Consider the following 19,104-nt stretch of genomic DNA (forward strand, 5'->3'; position numbering starts at 1 on the left):
TCAGTGGTGAAATGTGCCTTCTGCTACATCCAACACAAATCACTCTTAGGCTGAACTCCTAGAGCTGAAACAATCTTCCCCATGCTGAGAATAGTAATTGGGCTGTTCCCACTAACCAACCACAGGTAACTACTCTCATTTTGGAAAATTTTGAGGTTTCAGGTGTCCTGAGCTGTGGTAACATAGTTACTAAAATTCAAACTGTGTGAAAGTCAGGTATTTTAAGTTGTTAGATTTGTGGTTTATTTTTTCCTCTGGACACTAGACTTTCAAGGATCAGATACCTTGTATGAGTGATACCCTAAGCACACAAGTGTTACCCACTTCTGGGATGTGAAAGTGCATTTTATTACTGTGCAGGATACAAGTTTTAGTATGATATCCCAAAGTAAAAACATTCATGCTTCTCCCTTAGGTATGCTAGCTGTAAAAAGATCCAGTCTTATTGATGAAAAACTCTCATCCCAACCCATTACTGGAAGAGGTCCATTGTCCATTCCTTCCATACACGCCTCCTTCCCTACAGCTCAGTCCCAGGAGTGCTTTGGGCAAGCAGTGCACTCCAAGCAGGACTTCCCTTTCTTTTGCTTTGTGGTGGCCTCCATTTCCAGTCAATTTTTTCTGAGCAAATCTTTTTACCTGTAGTGATGCACAAGTGTCTGCTGGTGAGAGAGTTTCACTTCCTCATTTAGAAATTCTTCCACCAATGTGAACTGTTGTTGCTTTTTTGCATGCTTTTGGTTTCCTTTAAGTTCTAAGCATCTTGAGGAAGGTAGATGGGATCTGATTTTTTGAGGCTCTAATCCAGTACCACTCCACTTGCAGGAGAGGTGGGCAGGGAGCACTTCTGAAAGCCAGGCTGCTTCTCTTTTTATTTGTCTATAGAAAGAACTGTGTGTAACTACTGGAATATTATAACTTTTATGAGCTGTTGTCTCTTTACCTGCCTTGACTTTGAATCTCCAGATTTCTGAGCAACTATATCTAAAAAGCCTGTATGGAAATAGGGCTTCAGCTAAAAAAAAATTCCCAAAGTAACATGTACCTGTTTTATTAGAAGTTCCTGAAAACCTGAAAATGTTTAATTAAAATTCATGGCACTTCCACCAGCTCCAATTTCTCTATCTATTTGCATCTGTAGTATAATAAAATTTAAAATTGTCTCATATATTTTCCTATGCATTTCCTATGCCACTTGATCACACACAGGGAAAAATTACAGTAGTAGCTTCTCTCTTCTCTTTGAGTATTTGGAAAGGGGAACCCAAACATAAACATATTCCATTTACACCAGCATACCTGAGATGCAATTATTTTTCAAATGCAAGGTGGTACCCTTCCAGGTACCTAAATATCCTATAGATTTTGAAGTACATTCTTTAGTTGTTCAGCAGTGAAAGTGGGCTGTTTATCAACTAGAAGTTGCTGTCTGACACCTGCTAATGTAACTCACCTGAGTTTACGTATAAAATAATCTAGGTATTTTGGTTATGAGTTGAAAATTTAAAAAAAAGAAGAGGGGAAGAGGTGTCAGAGTGTGAAGTTTGAAAGCAGCAAAGAATCACAGAATGATTTGGGTTGAAAGGGTGCCAAATAAGGTGCCATCAAGCTCTGGCCATTGTTGTTTAGGTGGATGGTACCTCTCAGTTTTTTTAAAGGCGAGATCAGTTGGCCTTGTCAAATGATGGATTTAACTTAAGTTCTCTTTTATAAAGCCTGCCATGGTCTTTTTTGTTTGTAAAAATCCCAACAGCGATCCACCATGTTATTTTGTCTTTCTAAAAGAGACAGAAACGAAGAAATTCAACAGGGACTATTGAATCGAAAGAACGCAAAGCTCTCAATAAGCAGACAGAAAATTTATTTCTTTAAAAATGACCTCTAGGACTACGTTTTCATAATCAAGTCCCTGACTATGTCATGTCCAACAGACTGGAAATTTAAAAGACATTACCAGAGATAGATGTATCACAAGAAGTTAGGTACTCCAGTATTTGTTGTATACCAAAGCCGAGTGTTTACAGGTCACTGTTATTTGTGGGGCTTCCTCTTAACCCTCCAGCGGGGGACTGAGCCCACATCTCTTGTCTCCTTGAATGCTGAAATTGTTGGACACCTCAGTAAAATGGTGGCTTTTTTGTGGAGGGCTTGTGTTGTTGGATCAGGCTTGTCAGAGAAGGTCTCAGGATGAGGTGAGAGGGAATGACTTATGGGGATGCTGATGGAGCTTATGCATGAGATGGACCTTGAGCTGGTCAGCAGTGTCAGGCCTCAGACAGTTAATCTCATACCAGCCCCAGAAGTGTGCAGTCTGTCCCTGGAAATGCAGCCAGAGGGGTGTTCAGCCACCTGTAAAGTGCAGCAGGGGTTTTGTGAATGACAGTGGGACCAAGGGATGGATACAATATCCATCAGCAATGGAGGATAGGGATGCTGCCTTCTCCTTGTGAACTGCAACCTCACTGCTGCAAGGTCTCTTACTATTATATTTTGATTTAGGAGTGTAGAGGAATGAGGTTAATGCATTTATGCAACATGCATGGTGAAAATATTTTAAGACAACCTTCTCCGTGTAACTATCTTGACTCTTCCTAGCTCCTTCAGTTAGAGTCCGCACCGGCGTGAATGCAATTTCCATGCATTGTTTCAGTCTGGAAATGAAACAATTTTCATTAATGGAAACCTGGTTCTCAAGCAGAACAATTAGACCCACTTCAGGTTGAAAAAAGATAAAAGCATGCTAATTTGGATGGAGGACTCTTCTTTCAAGGCAGCCAATTGAGTCATCAGCCAGCCACCCACCTGACTGTCTAACAGGTAATTAGGAGATAGTCCTCTTTTTGTGTGGAGTGTGTGCGTAAACCTCCACACACTGGTGTCACTGCCCATTGGGACTTCCAGGGGAAAGAGCGAGGCAGTGGCAAAAGAGTGAGGAGAGCACGTTTGTCAGACGGTGCCCAATGAACTGACTTATTTTTTAATTTTGCTTGTTATTTTTGTCTTTTCAGCAGCTACCTGAAGTTTCTGGCAGTAAAGCTGCCATGGCAGACCTGGGCTGCAAAAAACCCAGCGACTGCACCGTCTCCAGGCTCCTCAGCGTAGTGGAGAGTGAACTCCGGGCTGGGAGAGACAAAGGCGACCCCACGGAGAAACAGCTCCAGGTTGTCTTGGAGGATGCGACACTCTGGCAGAGATTCAGGGAAGTCACTAATGAGATGATTGTGACCAAGAATGGCAGGTGAGTGATCTGCTCAGCACTGCGGGCTCAGTGGAGGTGACAGCCAGGGGGGTTAAGCTCTGCAATAATAAACTGTGTGTGCAGACTCGAGAGAAATGCAATGAGCACAACGGAGTTTATAGGGGACTGCAGCCTTGCAGTCTGCTAAAACCAGTGCATGAACAAGATGGGGTGACCCTGCTTCTTTTTGGTCACTGCCAAACCATTCCTCCTATGAAGCATGCTGGAAAAATATATAGACTAACTTGTGATTGCACAAAAAGGAAACTTTTGCAAGGGAATATCTCTCAAAACCTTTGTAATGACTTCTTATGCTAATAATCATCAGTCTGTATTAGCAAGTCATCACCTATAGGCTTCAAATTACTGCACAGAAGTAGATTGGTGTTGTTACACCCAGCTGCAGTTCCCATCCCTCTGGCCTTGGGTATTAACAGCTTGTACAAGCAGTCTGTACCAGAGTGTGTGCAATAAAACTGCCCTACATGCTCTGTATGTATGTGCAGTCTGAATTGCATGGTCCCACAGTTGTTGCTGGTGCCTTTAGAAACAAGTGTGGAATATTGCTTAATATACGCTGTTTTAGAAGGGCAAAACATTGTGGTATAAATGCATCACATGTCTTACTATTTGGGGAACACAGAGAGGCACAGGAAAAGAGTGAAAAATCTGGTGAGAAGGATGCTAATTCTGAATCAGGCACTAGCTTGAAGAAGGTTCTCCACAGAGGTTCTGCTCTGAACTGGGCTGACAGCAGAGTCCAGCCCATAACAGACAAGCAGTTACCAGAATAAGATTTGCACAATGGTACTAAGGTTTTTATTTAATTTATCCTCGCCAGCCTTTTGCTGCCCCCGACCCCAGCTGTTCCCTCAACATGCGCATGTTTTACGAGACCTCGCAGGAGATCCACTTAGGAGAGAGGAATTAAGAGATGGAGAGAAAGATTTACTCATGTGGTGTGACTTTCAGTAATTTAGCAGACTTTGATTTAGCAGAATTTGGGGATGAAATTACTCTTGACTGTAGCTTGATGAAGGATATAAGTGAAAGCAGTAAAAATGAAAAATCTTGTCTGTTGGCTCAGCAAGGTGATTCTGCAGAGAGAAGCTACCTTCCCAAAGTACCAGCTCTTGGTGTAAGAGCACTGTTGCCATTCTGATTCCTACTAATAACCTATACTGATAGAAATCTGCTGCTGAGATTCCTTTTAAATCATGAAGCTGCTTTTGCTTCATTTAAATTGCTTTGAAAACGGCTGTTAGGCTACAGATAACTTCTAAGTGGACTTTCACTTGGTGTACAGTGGCTTAAACTGTCTCCCTAGCAGTGTAAGTGACTAAAAATGTGGTAAGATGGGTTTGTCTCTGATTAATTAAATTGGTACAAAGAATCACACCTTATCAATAGGGTTTTTTCAGTTTCTTTCCTTGCAGCTAATGAAAATCATGACTTCACAATGATACTAGTTCCTTCTGAAATGTCAGGGTGAGTGTGTAGATAAAATATTTTTATAATATTGATAAGGGAATATTTTGTTATCTGAATATGGCTGGGTACTTTTTATTTCATTGTGTAAGCTGTATGATTTTTTAAATTTAATTTATACACTCCTTATCAGCCTGATTCTACTTTTCCTATAGCCAGTGACATCTCTAGAAATGTCAGTGAAAGCAGCGATAGAATTCTTTATGATCAAATTACAGCAAAACTAAAAATTACAAAAGTATGTCACACTGCCATTTGCATTAATCCTTTTAACATAGTTACTGTAGCAGAGACTATGAAAAAGGATCTCTGCATTTCTGAAAGTATTTTTCATCAAAAACCACAGCATCACACTAAAACAAAGAAAATACAGACTGTGGCCTGCAGCAAAGAACTCTGAACCATGTTATTCAAAAGGAGACAAACTTGAGGCAATTTCCTGTGATTGCTGAGTTTTTCTCAGGTTCAGGATTCTTTAGTGATTGTCTCCAGAGAGATTCTCAGGAAAAAAAATATTGATCTTATTCTGCTGCTGCTAATACAGCTGAATGAATACAACTAAACCATTCTTGATGAAGGGTAGATGAAAGCTTTTGAAATCTGTGTCCTACAATGAAAGAGAAGAGCCAGCCTGAACTTTTGTGTGTGGAAACTAAAACAGTTGGTGTGGACAGACACATTGTCAGCAAAGCTCAGAAATTAAACAGAAACCTGATATAGGAGTGTCCCAGAGAATGAAAGTCTAATTGACTAGTGATCCTCAAGTGTTAAATTCTAGCATGCACAATTCTATCTGCTCTGAGTCATCTCTAATGGGTACTGAGGGTCCCAAAATGTCACAGTTAGATGAACCAACTTCGGTGTTAATATACAGATATACCTCTGTGCCTGTATCATACTTCATTATAATAATCACCTGCCCTAGCAATATGCCTAGGGGAAATAGATATATTCTGAACAGGACAGATATTATTAAAATTGAAATATGTGCTATATCACAAAATATATCTCAATGGGTGCAACTGATAGAGTGGGAAACCATCTCCTATTTTACTCAGACCTATTGTAGTCAATTGACACTTCAATATCAAATGCAGTGTTATCTGACTGAGTAGGTTTCCTCTCTCAGTGTTTATACCATACTAGCTAGGCAGTATCCTGAGACTTTGCAATCCCTGTTATTGCCTGGAGACAGGTAGGTGCCACTCTTCCCCTCTGTGTATGGGGAGAATCCACAGGGGATCAGTTCAGGCAGCCATGAGTGGGGAAAAAGAAGCTCTTTCCAGACTTGAATGCTAAAGCAACTTTACTGGTTACTGCACATTCAAGTTTGATATCAAACATCTTCCCACTCAAGGTCTGCACTGTGGAGTAATTGCAGCAGATTTGCTCTAAATAAATCAAAGAGGCTGAAGTGTTTGGCTGTTGCAGCAAAGGAGGTCACATGTGCACCTACCTGATCATTGAAACAAACATTCTGACTGAAACAAATTTGGAGAAATCACAATGTGCCATGCTAAAATACAGATTTTAACAGTAAAGCCACTTAATCAGCAGAACATGTTAGGTGGTAAGTTTTCCATCGTTAGAGTCTGTACAGTCAAAACTTGCTGGTCCAAGTGAGGCAGGGAATAACTGGGAGTGAAGATGGTTAGCTCAGGGAAATGCTCTAATCTTAGTGCTACAGGAGGTTAAAATGGACGGTGACAGTATTCTCTTCTGGATTGGTCTATAGGTCGTTTGGGGGTAAACTTGAACCTCTCAAATAAGGCAGAGCAGCCTGCTTGCACTGTGGGCAGAGGAATTAACAATGTGCGTGTAACACACACAGCTCTGCACAATCTAGTGACATTAAATTTTCCTGTGGATTAATTTTTTCCTCTAATTCAATTTCAGCTATGTATCTAAATATGTTCCTTTGAACATTGACTGGGGGAGATCTAAGCATTGGTAGGAGCAATGCATCCCTACTTTCTATCACATCCCAGTTTGGTAGCTGGTACATCCTGATCAGAAAGACATGTGTAGTGTGTAAATCCTTGACTAAGCTTCTATTTAATTAGAAAGGTCGTGGTTCACAGTACCTTGGAGACCAGTGAGGAGTGCTGTTCCTCAGGGGTCAGTACTGGGACTAAAGTTTTTGTCACCTTTGTTGGTGACAGGGGCACACCCTCAGCTAGCTTGCCAGCAATGCCCAGCTGTGTGCTCTGGTTGACATGTGAAGGGAAGGGATGTCATCCAGAGGGATCCGGACAGGCTTGAGAGCGGGGCCCACATGAACTTCATAAAGTGAACTTTGTGGTTCTGCATTTTAATGGACAAGGACTCAGGAGTGTTGGTGGACAAGAAGCACAACACGACCCAGCAATGTGCACTGACAGCCCAGAAAGCCAAACACATCCTGGGCTGCATCTAAAGCAGCGTGGCCAGCAGGGCAAGGGAGGGGATTCTCACCCTCTGCTCCACTCTCACGAGAACCCATCTGGACTGCTGCATCCAGCTCTGGGGTCTCCAGTACAGGAAGGACATGGATCTGTTGGAGCAAGTCTGGAGGAGGGAAAAGCTTAGGCAGCTGAAGTTGTTCAGGCTGGAGAGGAGCGAGACCTTACAGCAGCCTCCCAGTACCTAAAGGGGGCTGCAAAAGAACTGGAGAGGGACTTATTTTATAGGGACATAGAGTGATACAAGGGGTGGTGAGGCACTGGGAAAGGCTGCCCCAAGAAGCTCTGGATGCCTCATCCCTGAAGGTGATTCAAGGCCAGGCTGAATGAGGCTCAGAGCAACCTGGTCTAGTGGAAGGTATTGGGGACACCAATCCAGAGACTGGGACAAGATGATCTTTAAGGTCCCTTCCAACCCAAACCATTCTATGATATCTTCTTCAATACTGCACTGACACATATCAGCAAGTATTAATATTAGATGAAAAATCTCAAATTTCTCAAATTCTGTCTTTCTCTGTCAGCAGAAGGTACTGACTGTATGCAGCAAAAACTATATCAAGGTATCCAGAAACGTGAGTGGGATGTCATATTGTTAGCAATTTGCATTTGGGTGTCACTAGACAGTATGACTGCAGGGGCAGAGACTTCCAGTGTGCTTTGAAACAGCCTGGAGTTTCAGCTCCCTTCTTATGTATTTTGGATGTCTTGTATGGCTACCTAAGCCTCGAGAGCTACCTTACCTTAACCCCATTGCTGTGGACCTCGGGCCGTTCCTCTGGTTGCTTGGTATACTCTCTCTGTACCCATAGAGAAAAGGACCTCAGAGATTCATTTGCTTTCGGTGGAATTTATGGTCCATAAAAATGTGGCATGCAGAAATGGCAGTTGCCAGGAGAGGTCAGTATGGAGATGGCTGAGGCAGGGTGGCTGGTTACTCATGGAAGAGGAATGTAGGAGGTGATATGTAATAGCAATTACGTGTATTCCTTGACAAGCTAAGAAGCTTAATGAATAGGATACTTTGCTGGGAGACACCTCTGTTCTGATGTCCACACATTATTCCCAGTTCCTGCAAGTGTTGGAGCCCTACTAGCTCTACTGCTGCAGACTTTCAGGTGCCAATTCAGAGCTGTGTGGCATTGATCACAAGCACTGGGACAGATAGAAAACCACTGAAAGTCAAGCTATGAGCTCCTGCAAATCTTCTTTACAAAAGAAAAAAGAAATAATAAGAGGGGATTGAGAAAAGGTGGCATTGGACCTTTGGGCACAAAAGGAGCTTTTCCCCAAAATTAAACAAAGGCAGGATTTCAATTTTAAGCACATGAGATAATGGAAGGCTGGGTAGAAGTTTAGAGCTTGTATGTAAGATGAAACTAAAAGCAAAAAGGACATGGTCAAGCTGCTGAAGTCAGGGAATATTGAAGTATGGGACCAAATTACTGGAGAAACTGCCAGGTGCAAGGTCCGATGGCAAGGGTGGATTGAAGGAAGGGAGGATGTTTTTTTATACTGAGCTAGTCAGTGAGCATCTGGAAACAAACATACTGAGAGGAGTCTTTCAAGAGCAGTTTCCAGTGGTGTCCCCCCTTTTTGTTTCCCTGGCCAGGCGGATGTTCCCTGTTTTGAAGATCAGCGTGTCAGGCTTGGATCCCAATGCCATGTATTCCTTCCTGCTGGACTTTGCTCCGACTGATGGCCATCGCTGGAAGTACGTCAATGGAGAATGGGTGCCAGCTGGGAAACCAGAGCCACCGAACCACAGCTGTGTCTACATCCACCCAGACTCTCCCAACTTTGGGGCCCATTGGATGAAAGCTGCCATTTCCTTCAGCAAAGTCAAACTTACCAACAAGCTCAATGGGAGTGGGCAGGTATGGCCTGATGTTTCCACATCACCTCTTGGCTTCAATTGCAAGCACCTACCAATCAAGAAATATCAAGGGTGCATTTATGTAATTATAGAAGCCCTTACAGGCCTCTTCACCCACAGATGCCAATTATTCTCTGGAGGCCAAATGTAAACAGGGATAAACAGGCCTTAATTGGCACTTTCAGATTTTAATGGACTTCTTGATGTTAAGAGAGAAAGAGTGCTGTGGTTTACTTAATCGTCAGGGGTCTTTTCAGAGCTGGTCTTGTGTGCTGGGGATTTTTACATAGGACTTCAGAGAAAGGGGGGAAAAATGGCCACGAGTATTAGGTTTTTGTTGTGCTCCCCAATGTTGTTTGGTGTAAGTGGAATGTTGGCAGGAGTCAGATGGCAGAATAAAAGGCTGCTCCTAAATGAAATAATTACTGTGTCTGCTTCTACATCATGATAATTATCAATATTCTATTGAATCAGCTTTGGCCTTTGGAAAGAAACCACATGTACCAGAAATAAGTGACTTTCTCTTTGAACCGCTTAAAAATACAAACAGGAAAATTAGTTTTGTTTCATATTTTATTTTTGATGATGCATCTAAAGGCAAAATGTTGCACAAGACCTTTTGTTTGCTTGTTTGTTTGGTACAAAACTCCTACGGTGGATGATACTTGTCAGCCCAGAATCAACTTCTTTCATGTTTTCATGTAAATGTTATATGCTCTCAATCTGTTATTTCCATTAGGTTTGTAGGTACCTCTGTAAGCTTAGTGCTCTAATGAGGTAGGAAATTATCTCAGGTTTTACTGGTTGGAGAACAGGAAGATGATCTGACTTTTCCTTAGTCATATGTGGAACCAACACACAAGAATTATTGTAGAGCATAGAACAGGATCTGAATTTGCAAGTGCTTGTCATGTGTCCAGGATCGCAGAAAAGTCAAAAGCCTCAGAAAAATATGCTTGGGGGGGGGGGGGGGGAAAGCTACAGGAAACTTGGAGGGTCAAAGAGTCCCTGGGGAAAAAAACAGGGGAACACTCTGTATATATATGAAGGAGAGCAAAATAGTAGAAAGCAGGAGAGGAAAAACCATATGAGAAACAGAACCCAAACAAAAGTTACTAAACAATAAATGACTGAAGCTTCCTTTGCTTTCTTTTGAAATCATGACTGTAGTGTTAAAAGAAACCATGTTCCCACTCTGTGCTTCAGCTGCCCCTTCTGTGATGGTATTAGAAAGTAATTGATGACTATCAGTGCTTTATGCTAATAGCTGTGTTCTTTCTTATATATACATATATATGTGTGCATGTACATGTATGTATGTATGTATACATCACTTTGCACAGTACAAATTTTAAAAAAAATTTTCTTGCACTAGAGCCAATTAAAGGACCTTATAGACTTCCTGGAATCAATGCTGTTCACAACTTTTAGTGCCAGTTTAGACAACCTGCCAAGGCCTGTTTGGATACACTTAATCTTTCCCAGAGAGGAGTCTGGATGACTGCCTTAGCTTCCTCCTGGCACCTTTTCTGTGATGGTGATTCTGGTCTTTCAGACAGCAGAAGCAGGACAGGGAGTGCCCCGAGCTGTTTCAGCAGCCCCTAGTGCAGTGGGAGCCCAGTGGTTTGAGGGCCATGGCTGCTAACACAAATATCACTGCTGCTGCTGCTGCATCCAAAGCCTTAAGTCCAGTCCAGTGAAGTCTCATTCTGTTCAGCCTGTGGTTGTGGCAGGTGAGGAAGGCACCTGCCCTCCTGCTTCAGGAGTCACTGGCTGGCGAGGTTCAGCAGCGACAGCTGCTCTGTCACAGAGCCAGAGGGTGGCTGCGAGGTACCAGAGTGGCACTGGGGGCTGTCTCTCTGTTTTGTTTCCTGCAGATAATGTTGAACTCCCTGCACAAATACGAGCCCCAGGTGCACATAGTTCGCGTAGGAGGCCCCCACCGGATGGTGATGAACTGCTCCTTCCCTGAGACGCAGTTCATAGCCGTGACTGCCTACCAGAACGAAGAGGTAGGCAGGTGCTACGCTGTGCTCTGGTCACCACTGATAAGATCTCCTAGAAGCTGATTTACTACAAGACCAGCATGCCTTTTTCTTGTTTCCCCACCAGTCCTATGCAGTGTAATACTCCATCCACTCTAATACTCTGTTTTTTCTCTGTAGTAGAATGTTGTCTAATCTAGTGTCTGGCTTCAGGACTAAGCCAAGTTTAGCTTAATATCCTGCCACAGCTGCATATTCCAGACTGGTCCATCTGTCCCGGCATCTCAATCCTTTGCTGGAAATAAAAGCCAACAGCCCTACAGTCAAGCCCAATATCTTTCTCCAGCAATAACTGATAGTCATAATGATAACCCTATCTCTCCATGTTCCCTATAATACATAAAACTGCAGAATAACACAATATTGCATGGGAAAATTTCTGCCCTTGAGGGATGCTTTGGACTGTAAGAATTGCTAACTCCTAAGCCACATCCCTTAGCTAATGTTGCTGCAGATTTTATTTGTACTTGATAGGAATTCAGTGTTCAAACCCTCTTGAAAGGGTCCACCATTCCACCACATTTACCAGACAAGCTCATGCCAGGCTACCCCAGCTGGTGTTTTGCCTGTGGCATTGATCAGTACACAGCAAAGCTGTCTCCTACACAGCCCTGGGAAACACCAAGTGTGGGGATATATTTTAGGTTAACCCAGGCAGTTCCCCTCAGATTACTCTGGAGGATGTTTTGTCACGTTTCTATTTCAAATTGCCTTCACTAACATGCCTTGTTTTCTGTAAACTCAAGATAACAGCTCTCAAAATCAAGTATAATCCCTTTGCCAAAGCCTTCCTGGATGCAAAGGAAAGGTGAGTTCATATTTTGGGGTTTTTTTTTTGATCCAGTAGCTTTTTGCTGCTGATATGGTTAAAACTGTGACATCACCATACGAAAGATAAATTACATAACTGAATCTTGTTTCTGCTAAATCCAGAGTCACTCCAATGGTATTATGGGGGAGACTATATAATTGTTATAATAGGTGCTGGAATGGGTCAACGTGCTCTTGGGGATCCTGGCACTTATGTCTGTCTACACAGAAAGCCTGAAATGAGGTGGTGTGAGCTTCCCCAGTAGTGTTATACCCCACATATGTCCACTACGCTATACTTGCACTCCAGTGAATCCTGTAATTTGATAGGTCAGGGAGAAAAAATGTTAACTCCAAGTGTCAAAAAGCATAGTTGAAGTGAAATTATAATGTAACTGTAATGTACATTACAGTTATTCTGTAATGTAACTACATTGCTGTTATTAAGTCTGTGTGATAATTTATGATGGGTTTATTAAAGGTAAGACATCAGAGATGCTTCCATCGGAAATTAATTGTAGTTCATCTTGTAAAATTTTCCTTGCATCAGCTACGTTAATGTACAGTGGCATCCAAATGATGCATTCTAGCCCATAATTTTGAATTAATTTTGTTTGGACCTCCTTTATCTTCTGACATGTGGTGTGTCCCATGTGCCTGCAGGAGAATCTGTATTTCCTTTCATTCCCCTCACCAATTAAGAAGTTGCTGTGTCTCAGTGTCAGGGTTTCCAGCTGGGGAAGGGGGAATGCGGCCTTCAGCTTGCCTGCAAGCAGGAATGGTGCCTACAGGCAGATTTAGAATTCCATGTTCAGCTCCAAATATGGCAAAAAATTAGGAACATTTTTGTTTATGTCATCAAACAAAAGCTCCAGCTTTATGACAGAATGTAGGAAGGTTTACTGCTGCCTAGCAAGGTTAAAGAAGAGAGATTTCCCTCCTTTTTTACTCACTTCTCCAATTTTTAATTAATAGTTCTGGTTATAACTTTTGTAATTTTTCAATGAGAGCACTTATCACTAAGTATTTTGCTTTTCAGAAGTCATTCTAAGGATGCTCCAGAGACAGTCTCTGAAGGTCAACATATGACATATTCTCACTGTAAGGTTTTTATTTATGTCAGCTGCAAGTTTTGTGAGATATGATGGGTGCTGGGAACCTGGGCCTTGCTTAACTGTTTCATGCTCGTCACTTACTGAGTCCTGAATTGTGTTCATAGAGAGGGACCCTTTAAAAAAAATAAGAAGATTGAAGAGACCTCACAGTAGGAAATAATGTGAGAGGTCCTGCAGAGGGATCATTTTCCATACAATCAAATTTTTCAATATTAAAAGGAATCTAGAATCAAGATGATATATGACATTTTTAGAGTTTTCTTACCCCTTTGTTTTTATATTTGTGAATGTTTTTGTTACCTATAAATTTATCTTTCATGGGTAAACAGGTTAAAAAATATGAGGGGAAGCAGAAGCTGCATTTACTTTACTGATAGCTTTTCTTTCATTTGTTCTTTAATGTTTGTGACATTTTCTGGTTGCTTTCAGGTCTTGTTTTCAGTGTTGGTGGGTTGGGAGGGAGGTGGAGGGCTGCTATTTTTTTGTCAGTTGTTTCACAAACCAGTATCTTAGCATCTGCTAGGTATTTCTGAGGCACAGCTGATTCTGCAAGAAGGCTGGCTATTTCTTAGTTGTTACAGCAATAGTAATAGTTTTGTTCTCTCTTTTCTCTCAAAGTGGGTGGCTGGTTGATTTCCAACCCAGATCCAATGTGTGCCTCGGGAAGCTCTAATTACCAGTACAGCGGAGCTCTGCCTCTGCCCGCTCCGCAGGCTCCCCACAGCTGTGAGAGATACTCAGCCCTGCGAGGCCATCGGGCTGCTCCGTACCCACCCTCCTACATGCAGAGGAATCACTCCCCTACAGGTATTCCTGGAGCTCTGCTCTGCTGCCTCTGCCTGCCTGCCCCTTGCCTTAGGTTAGCACAAGCATTGGAGCAAGGCTGAGCTCAGGCTAGGAAAGGACATGGTGAGTCTCTGGGACAACCTGCACAGAGCCCTTCAGCACCTGGGGTGATTGAGGCAGCAAAACAAGAGGGACCAGGAACTGGGTGCACTCTTAGTGGTAAACCAGAGTGTATGGTCTTGCTTTCACTACAGCTTCCAGTTATACAAAAAGAGCATTGCAGGTCTTCTTTTGATGTCCTGCCACGGCAGAGTTGAGTTCTCAAGTCAAAGCAGCTCTCAGGTGGGAGCTGATGTGAGGCGAAGGCATTTTGGTATTGTCAGAACATCCTTTGAGTCCCTTTCCCTTTCTAGATCTGAGTGCAAATCCAGAAATTGATTATACTTCGATCAGAAGAAGTGGGTCGGAAAGCAGAGTAGGGATAAAGTAATCTACTTGCTAATTATAATTTAGCAAGAATTCCTGTTTAATGGAAGTATTGATCATGGAAGGGTTTGGCTTGAAAGGGATCCTAAATATCATTCTGTTCCAATCTCCCTGCCATGGGTAGGGACACTGTCACGTGTCCCAGTTAGATGGTGACAGGGGGTGTGACAGACCCCCACTTTGAGCTCCGCTGAATCCCAGCTACCGGTGGGGGTGCAGTGCGGAAACAAAGAGCAGCACGGTCCTGGGGTGGAACTGGGGTAACTTTATTCGATGGCAAAACTCCCCCTCCTCAGCATCCCAGGACCCCAAACTGAGGGCAGACAACAGCTTATAAATGGGGGGGGAGGTCTCAGGGAAGAATATGATCTTTAACTAATCAGGAGAACTGGGGGTGGAACACAAGGCGGGGAAAACAATGTGTAAACCAATAAAGAATCTCAAGGGAGGAGAACAGCTTCAGTGAACTAATGGGGTTTGGAAGAATACAAAACTGACAGGGAAATTTCTAGGGGGAAGGCAGGTTCGGGGAGGGATTAACATTTAATGAAAGGAGGAATAAGGAAGGTTCTGGGAAAGGGCAGGGACAGGAGGGGTTAGCAACTGGGAAGGGGAGGGGGTTTAAAAATTGGCAGGGAGTAGCTAAGTAACAAACAGAAAAACCAACACTTAACTAAACTAAATGACAATGAGGGAGCAAGTCTAATTTTAGAAACATAAAATACAAAATGGGTAACCTGTGCCACTCTAAAGGCAGAAAAAGGACAGAATAAGGAAATTTAAAAATTATAACTCGAACAGTAAGTATACTAATAAAACAAAAAAAAAAAAAAAAAAAAAAAAAAAACCATCACATTACCACAGGGCACCTTCCACTAGATCAGGTTGCCCAAAGCTCCATTCATCCTGGCCTTGAAAATTTGCAGGAATGGGGCAGTATTTATAAAACTTTATTAAGTATTTCAGCTCAAATTATAAGGAAATCTGTATCAAAACATTGCCTGAAAAACTATTAGTCAGACTTGCAGAAATGCAAATCCTATGTCTGTCATGTTGTACCTTCTCATGTATCACACCTGGGATTGGAATGGCACCTTGCTACTCTCTTAGCGAACACGGGAATTTTGCCCTGTGGTTGGCACTTTTGTCCTGTTACCTGTGGTTGGGCACTTCATGATCAGATTGCTGCCATAAACCTGTCTGTGTTTTGCTGTCTTAAGACATTGTCTGCAATGTCAGTGAGGATTTGTTTGTTGCTTTTTTTCCCTCCCCAAAGTTAACTTATTGGACAGCTCCAGCAATAATCTTCAGGTATTCTCAGGACACGACAGCTGGACTTTGCCATCTTCTCCACACACTAATTTGCTCTCAGTGCCACACACAAAGGGAGGTGCCAGCCCTGGACCCAGGTAAGGTTACAGGAAATCTGCTAGTATGAGGAGCACTGAGGCTGGTAGGACTGTCCTGGTGATTTGCCCTTTGTTCCAAACTTTAATCAGTGTCTGGGATTTGAAATGTGTCCTAAGTGCCCAATTCAAGATTCCTGGGCAAATCTTTCTGACAAGCTAATCATCTTCTGCTCTATGGGAGCTTCATTTTAACCCAGCACTGCTGAAAACCAGGATCTTGGAACACCTACAAAGAATTCTGGTCTCTACAATCTGTGAGCATTTTAAAACCAAATTATTTTTCTTCCTATATTACTCACTATTATCCTGCATGAAATGAGGATCCTATTGTAGGGGTAAATGGAATTTATACCTAGACAATCAATTAATTATCAAATATTTTCCCTTATTTTCCCCAAAGGAATGCAATAATTTCTTCTTTAACTTAGGTGTCAGGAAAATCAGCTGCAATTTCAAATGTACTGTTGTCTGATTGAGTAGGTTTTCTTCTCAATGTTTATACCCTAGTAGCTAGGCAGTATCCTGAGACTTTGTGACCTCCCTCTCTAGAAGCTCTTCTGACTCAGCTCCTAAGATGGGAAGAAGAGAAGTCACAGAGGCACAAAAAAAGATCCTTACATTTTGAAATCTTACATATACTTGTACATTTCTCTCCATGCCTCCCTCCAGGGTCACCAGGTGATGGCTACTGGTGATTTTTCACTTAAAATCTTCGACACTCATCTAGTTTGGTAACCTGATTTGAATAGCTACCTTTTAACAGATAGTGAAATTGACTTTACTGTGGCAAATCTTATGCAGGCTAAATGCTTTGAAATAAGTCATTTGATCTGTGCTGCTTCTTTTTCCAGCCACTACCCTTGCCTGTGGACAGTGAGCAACAGCGCTGTAAATGTTGCCAACCCAGGAAGTGAGGTGAACAGCAACCCTCCAAGTGTGTTTTTAAGGGGTAATGTCCCCTTACCTGCTGCATCATCAGTGCAAATCCCTCTGCAGGGAATGGTGTCTGGCAGCATGGAAGCACAAGGGGAAGGCACTCTCACCAGACTGACTGACTCTGCGTGGACATCCTCACACTCCTTTTAATGGACGGGCAGCTCCTGAGGGAAGCTCAGCCAACCAAGACTGACACAAATGGCACATGATCCCCAAGGAGTGCAGTGCAGAGATGTATGCAGGAAAAAGACTTCATCACTTCCCATCATGTACCTTTTGTGTGCCAGCTAAGCCAAAATGCAAAGGCAGGAAATATTATAGGAACCAGCTTGTTACTGCAACTTTTATGCTTCATTCAGGATAATGTCCAGAAATAATCTTTTTAGTTAGCTTTGCTTCTATATCACATTAAAAATGGTCAGAGACATGGCACTGAGTGAAGTAGACATGGCAGCTGGATACCCGCATGTCATTGTAGAAGTTCCTTCTGTAACTAACAGCCAGGGAAAATTGTGAGCAAGTTTGCAACTGGTCATTTGAAGGGACAGCACTGTTTTAAAGGCTTTCTGAATCTCTTACATAGAGGCTTTCACAACACCTGAAACTAAACCCCTCAGGGGATGAACATCTGACATCCTAATCCCACCTGCATACAGCATTCTCTGTCCCCTTCCCTTCTTCAGCTGCTGTTTGCTGTGTGTGTGCTGTGGGGACAGTGGGCAGACTCAAAGTGCTCAAGTGGTCGCGTTGTAGCAGGAGGGTGAAGGGCAGCTAGTTTTGCATTTAGAGTCTGATGTTACAGTCTTGGAAATGGAAAGCTCCAGTGTTTCCAATATGTGCTATTTTTGAAAGGGTGGAGGGAAAATAATTATAGAAAAAATGTTCAGCTTGCATTTCCACTTTGCTTTAGCTATACTGTACAAATAAACTATGAATACATGGTGTATTATCTCCTCAGTGCCTTTCCAAGGTGTAAACACACACAACAGTCTTTCTCACCTAACAACCTCTGAGCTATTTAAAGCAGCTCTGCCAGAAGCAAATTGACAGAACAGGAGTTTTCTATTCCTTGTCCAGTTACTGGGTGTAAGCTCCTGGGCATGGTATTTCATGTCTTCATACCTGTTTCCCTTCTCACTTTGTCTGCTTCAGCTTCTTTTTTCTGGCTACTGCTTTTCTGATCCTGCATGAGTGTACAACATTTAGCACAGTAGAGTCCTGATCCTGTCTGGGATTTCTCGTCACTACTGTGATGCAAATAACAACAGTCATCCCCCAGTCTTCCTTGTCCTTTCATGTATGCCCTGAGGCAAGCCCTATCAAATTCTCAGAGAAGAATTTTGCTGTTTGGTCTCTATAAAGAAAAACTAAAGAAATCTGCAGGCTAACTAATGTAGATATGTCCCTGTATAATGCAATGCCCAGCAGCAATTCTGGTCTCTTTAGAGTCATGTACATTGGTAGGGGACCATCTCCAGCATAGAAGAGGATTCTCTAAAGCTCCTGTGAGCTGATGTCTCTGCTTCTGCTAGATACAGCAACATTCCCTTTGTTAACACTCATTTACTGCATACAGATTCTGGGAGCAACATTCTATTTTGGGTAGACATTAGAGGCAGCAGCAAGAGGAGCCTTTGGATACACGTCTGCCTGGTGAACTCAGCAAGCTTCCGTTTGATATTCTATTACCTGGCCCAGAACCACCCCCTTAAGTTGCTCTCAGTGTTGTTTCATGCCTTTGCCATCTGGCTTTTCAGATCTGCTGCAGGCAAGACCATGTGCCAGAATTACTCAATAACAGTTAGTTTTGCTGACTTGTGCTGCATTCCCCCAAGATCAAAGTAATACAGTTGCTTTGGGTGTGCATTTTTATTAATAGCAGCATTGGTCCAACAAGAGTTAATAGAGTGCAAACAGCTCTGCATCCTGCTCTCAGTCTAATCGTTGTCAGTTCTGACTGCAAATCTGCCTTCCCACGTTCTGACAAAAGCTTGGTGATGAGTTTGTCAGTGTTGTTTCTCTACCTTGCGGCAAGAAATATAAGTAGGTGTTTCTCTCAAAAATAACTCTGCTTTACAGATGAGGTTTATTAACTAACTTATGCTACCCTCTTCTGGCTGTTCGGCTCTCCACAGACATACCACACACAGAGTCTACATAAAGATGCTAAAAAGCAGGCAAGTGGTGACTTCTCTGTGTTCCAGGACTTGCAATGCTTCTTTCATGGTTAATGAATTGGATAATTTCTTATCCCATATTACTGCATTACAGTAATATGCAAGTAATTATAAGGTGTTACTCAAACTGCATTATTTCACAAACCAGCAATGTAGGGGAACATCTAATTAGTTTTCCTGAGAGTCCCATAGGATTGGAAGAATTAAAAAATTATCAAAATGAACAGTCAAAGTAATTTTTCTTCCTTTTCACTGTAAAAGCAGCCATGACTCATGTCACAGGAGGCAAAAAGTTCT

General features: G+C 42.5%; 1 protein-coding gene across 3 annotated transcripts; it reads left to right on the forward strand.

The window, feature by feature from the left end:
- On the forward strand, positions 1-17,765 carry TBX19 (T-box transcription factor 19). 3 transcript variants are annotated; one of them, XM_041463873.1, is made up of 10 exons: positions 1-125; positions 2,596-2,817; positions 3,009-3,238; positions 8,780-9,044; positions 10,921-11,055; positions 11,835-11,896; positions 12,938-12,999; positions 13,632-13,820; positions 15,562-15,694; positions 16,546-17,765. In XM_041463873.1, exons 3-10 carry the CDS (start codon positions 3,042-3,044, stop codon positions 16,778-16,780), a joined length of 1,278 nt encoding a protein of 425 aa, XP_041319807.1. In that variant the 5' UTR covers positions 1-125; positions 2,596-2,817; positions 3,009-3,041; the 3' UTR covers positions 16,781-17,765. The 3 variants fall into 3 exon arrangements, with proteins under 3 accessions (XP_041319807.1, XP_041319808.1, XP_041319809.1); XM_041463874.1 differs by lacking the exon at positions 1-125 and having other exon boundaries at positions 2,745-2,817; positions 3,012-3,238; XM_041463875.1 differs by lacking the exons at positions 1-125; positions 2,596-2,817 and adding an exon at positions 7,695-7,742 and having other exon boundaries at positions 3,132-3,238.
- The last annotated feature ends 1,339 nt before the right edge of the window (positions 17,766-19,104 follow it).

This window comes from Pyrgilauda ruficollis, unplaced genomic scaffold (genome assembly GCF_017590135.1).
Source record: "Pyrgilauda ruficollis isolate IOZ18807 unplaced genomic scaffold, ASM1759013v1 scaffold17, whole genome shotgun sequence".
Lineage (NCBI taxonomy): Eukaryota > Metazoa > Chordata > Aves > Passeriformes > Passeridae > Pyrgilauda > Pyrgilauda ruficollis.

Coding starts and splice junctions, on each gene's coding strand:
- TBX19 (XM_041463873.1), top strand. CDS start 3,042: ATGGCAGACCTGGGCTGCAAAAAACCCAGCGACTGCACCGTCTCCAGG. Junction 3,239..8,779: donor ATTGTGACCAAGAATGGCAG/GTGAGTGATCTG, acceptor TTCCCTGGCCAG/GCGGATGTTCCCTGTTTTGA. Junction 11,056..11,834: donor CTGCCTACCAGAACGAAGAG/GTAGGCAGGTGC, acceptor TGTAAACTCAAG/ATAACAGCTCTCAAAATCAA.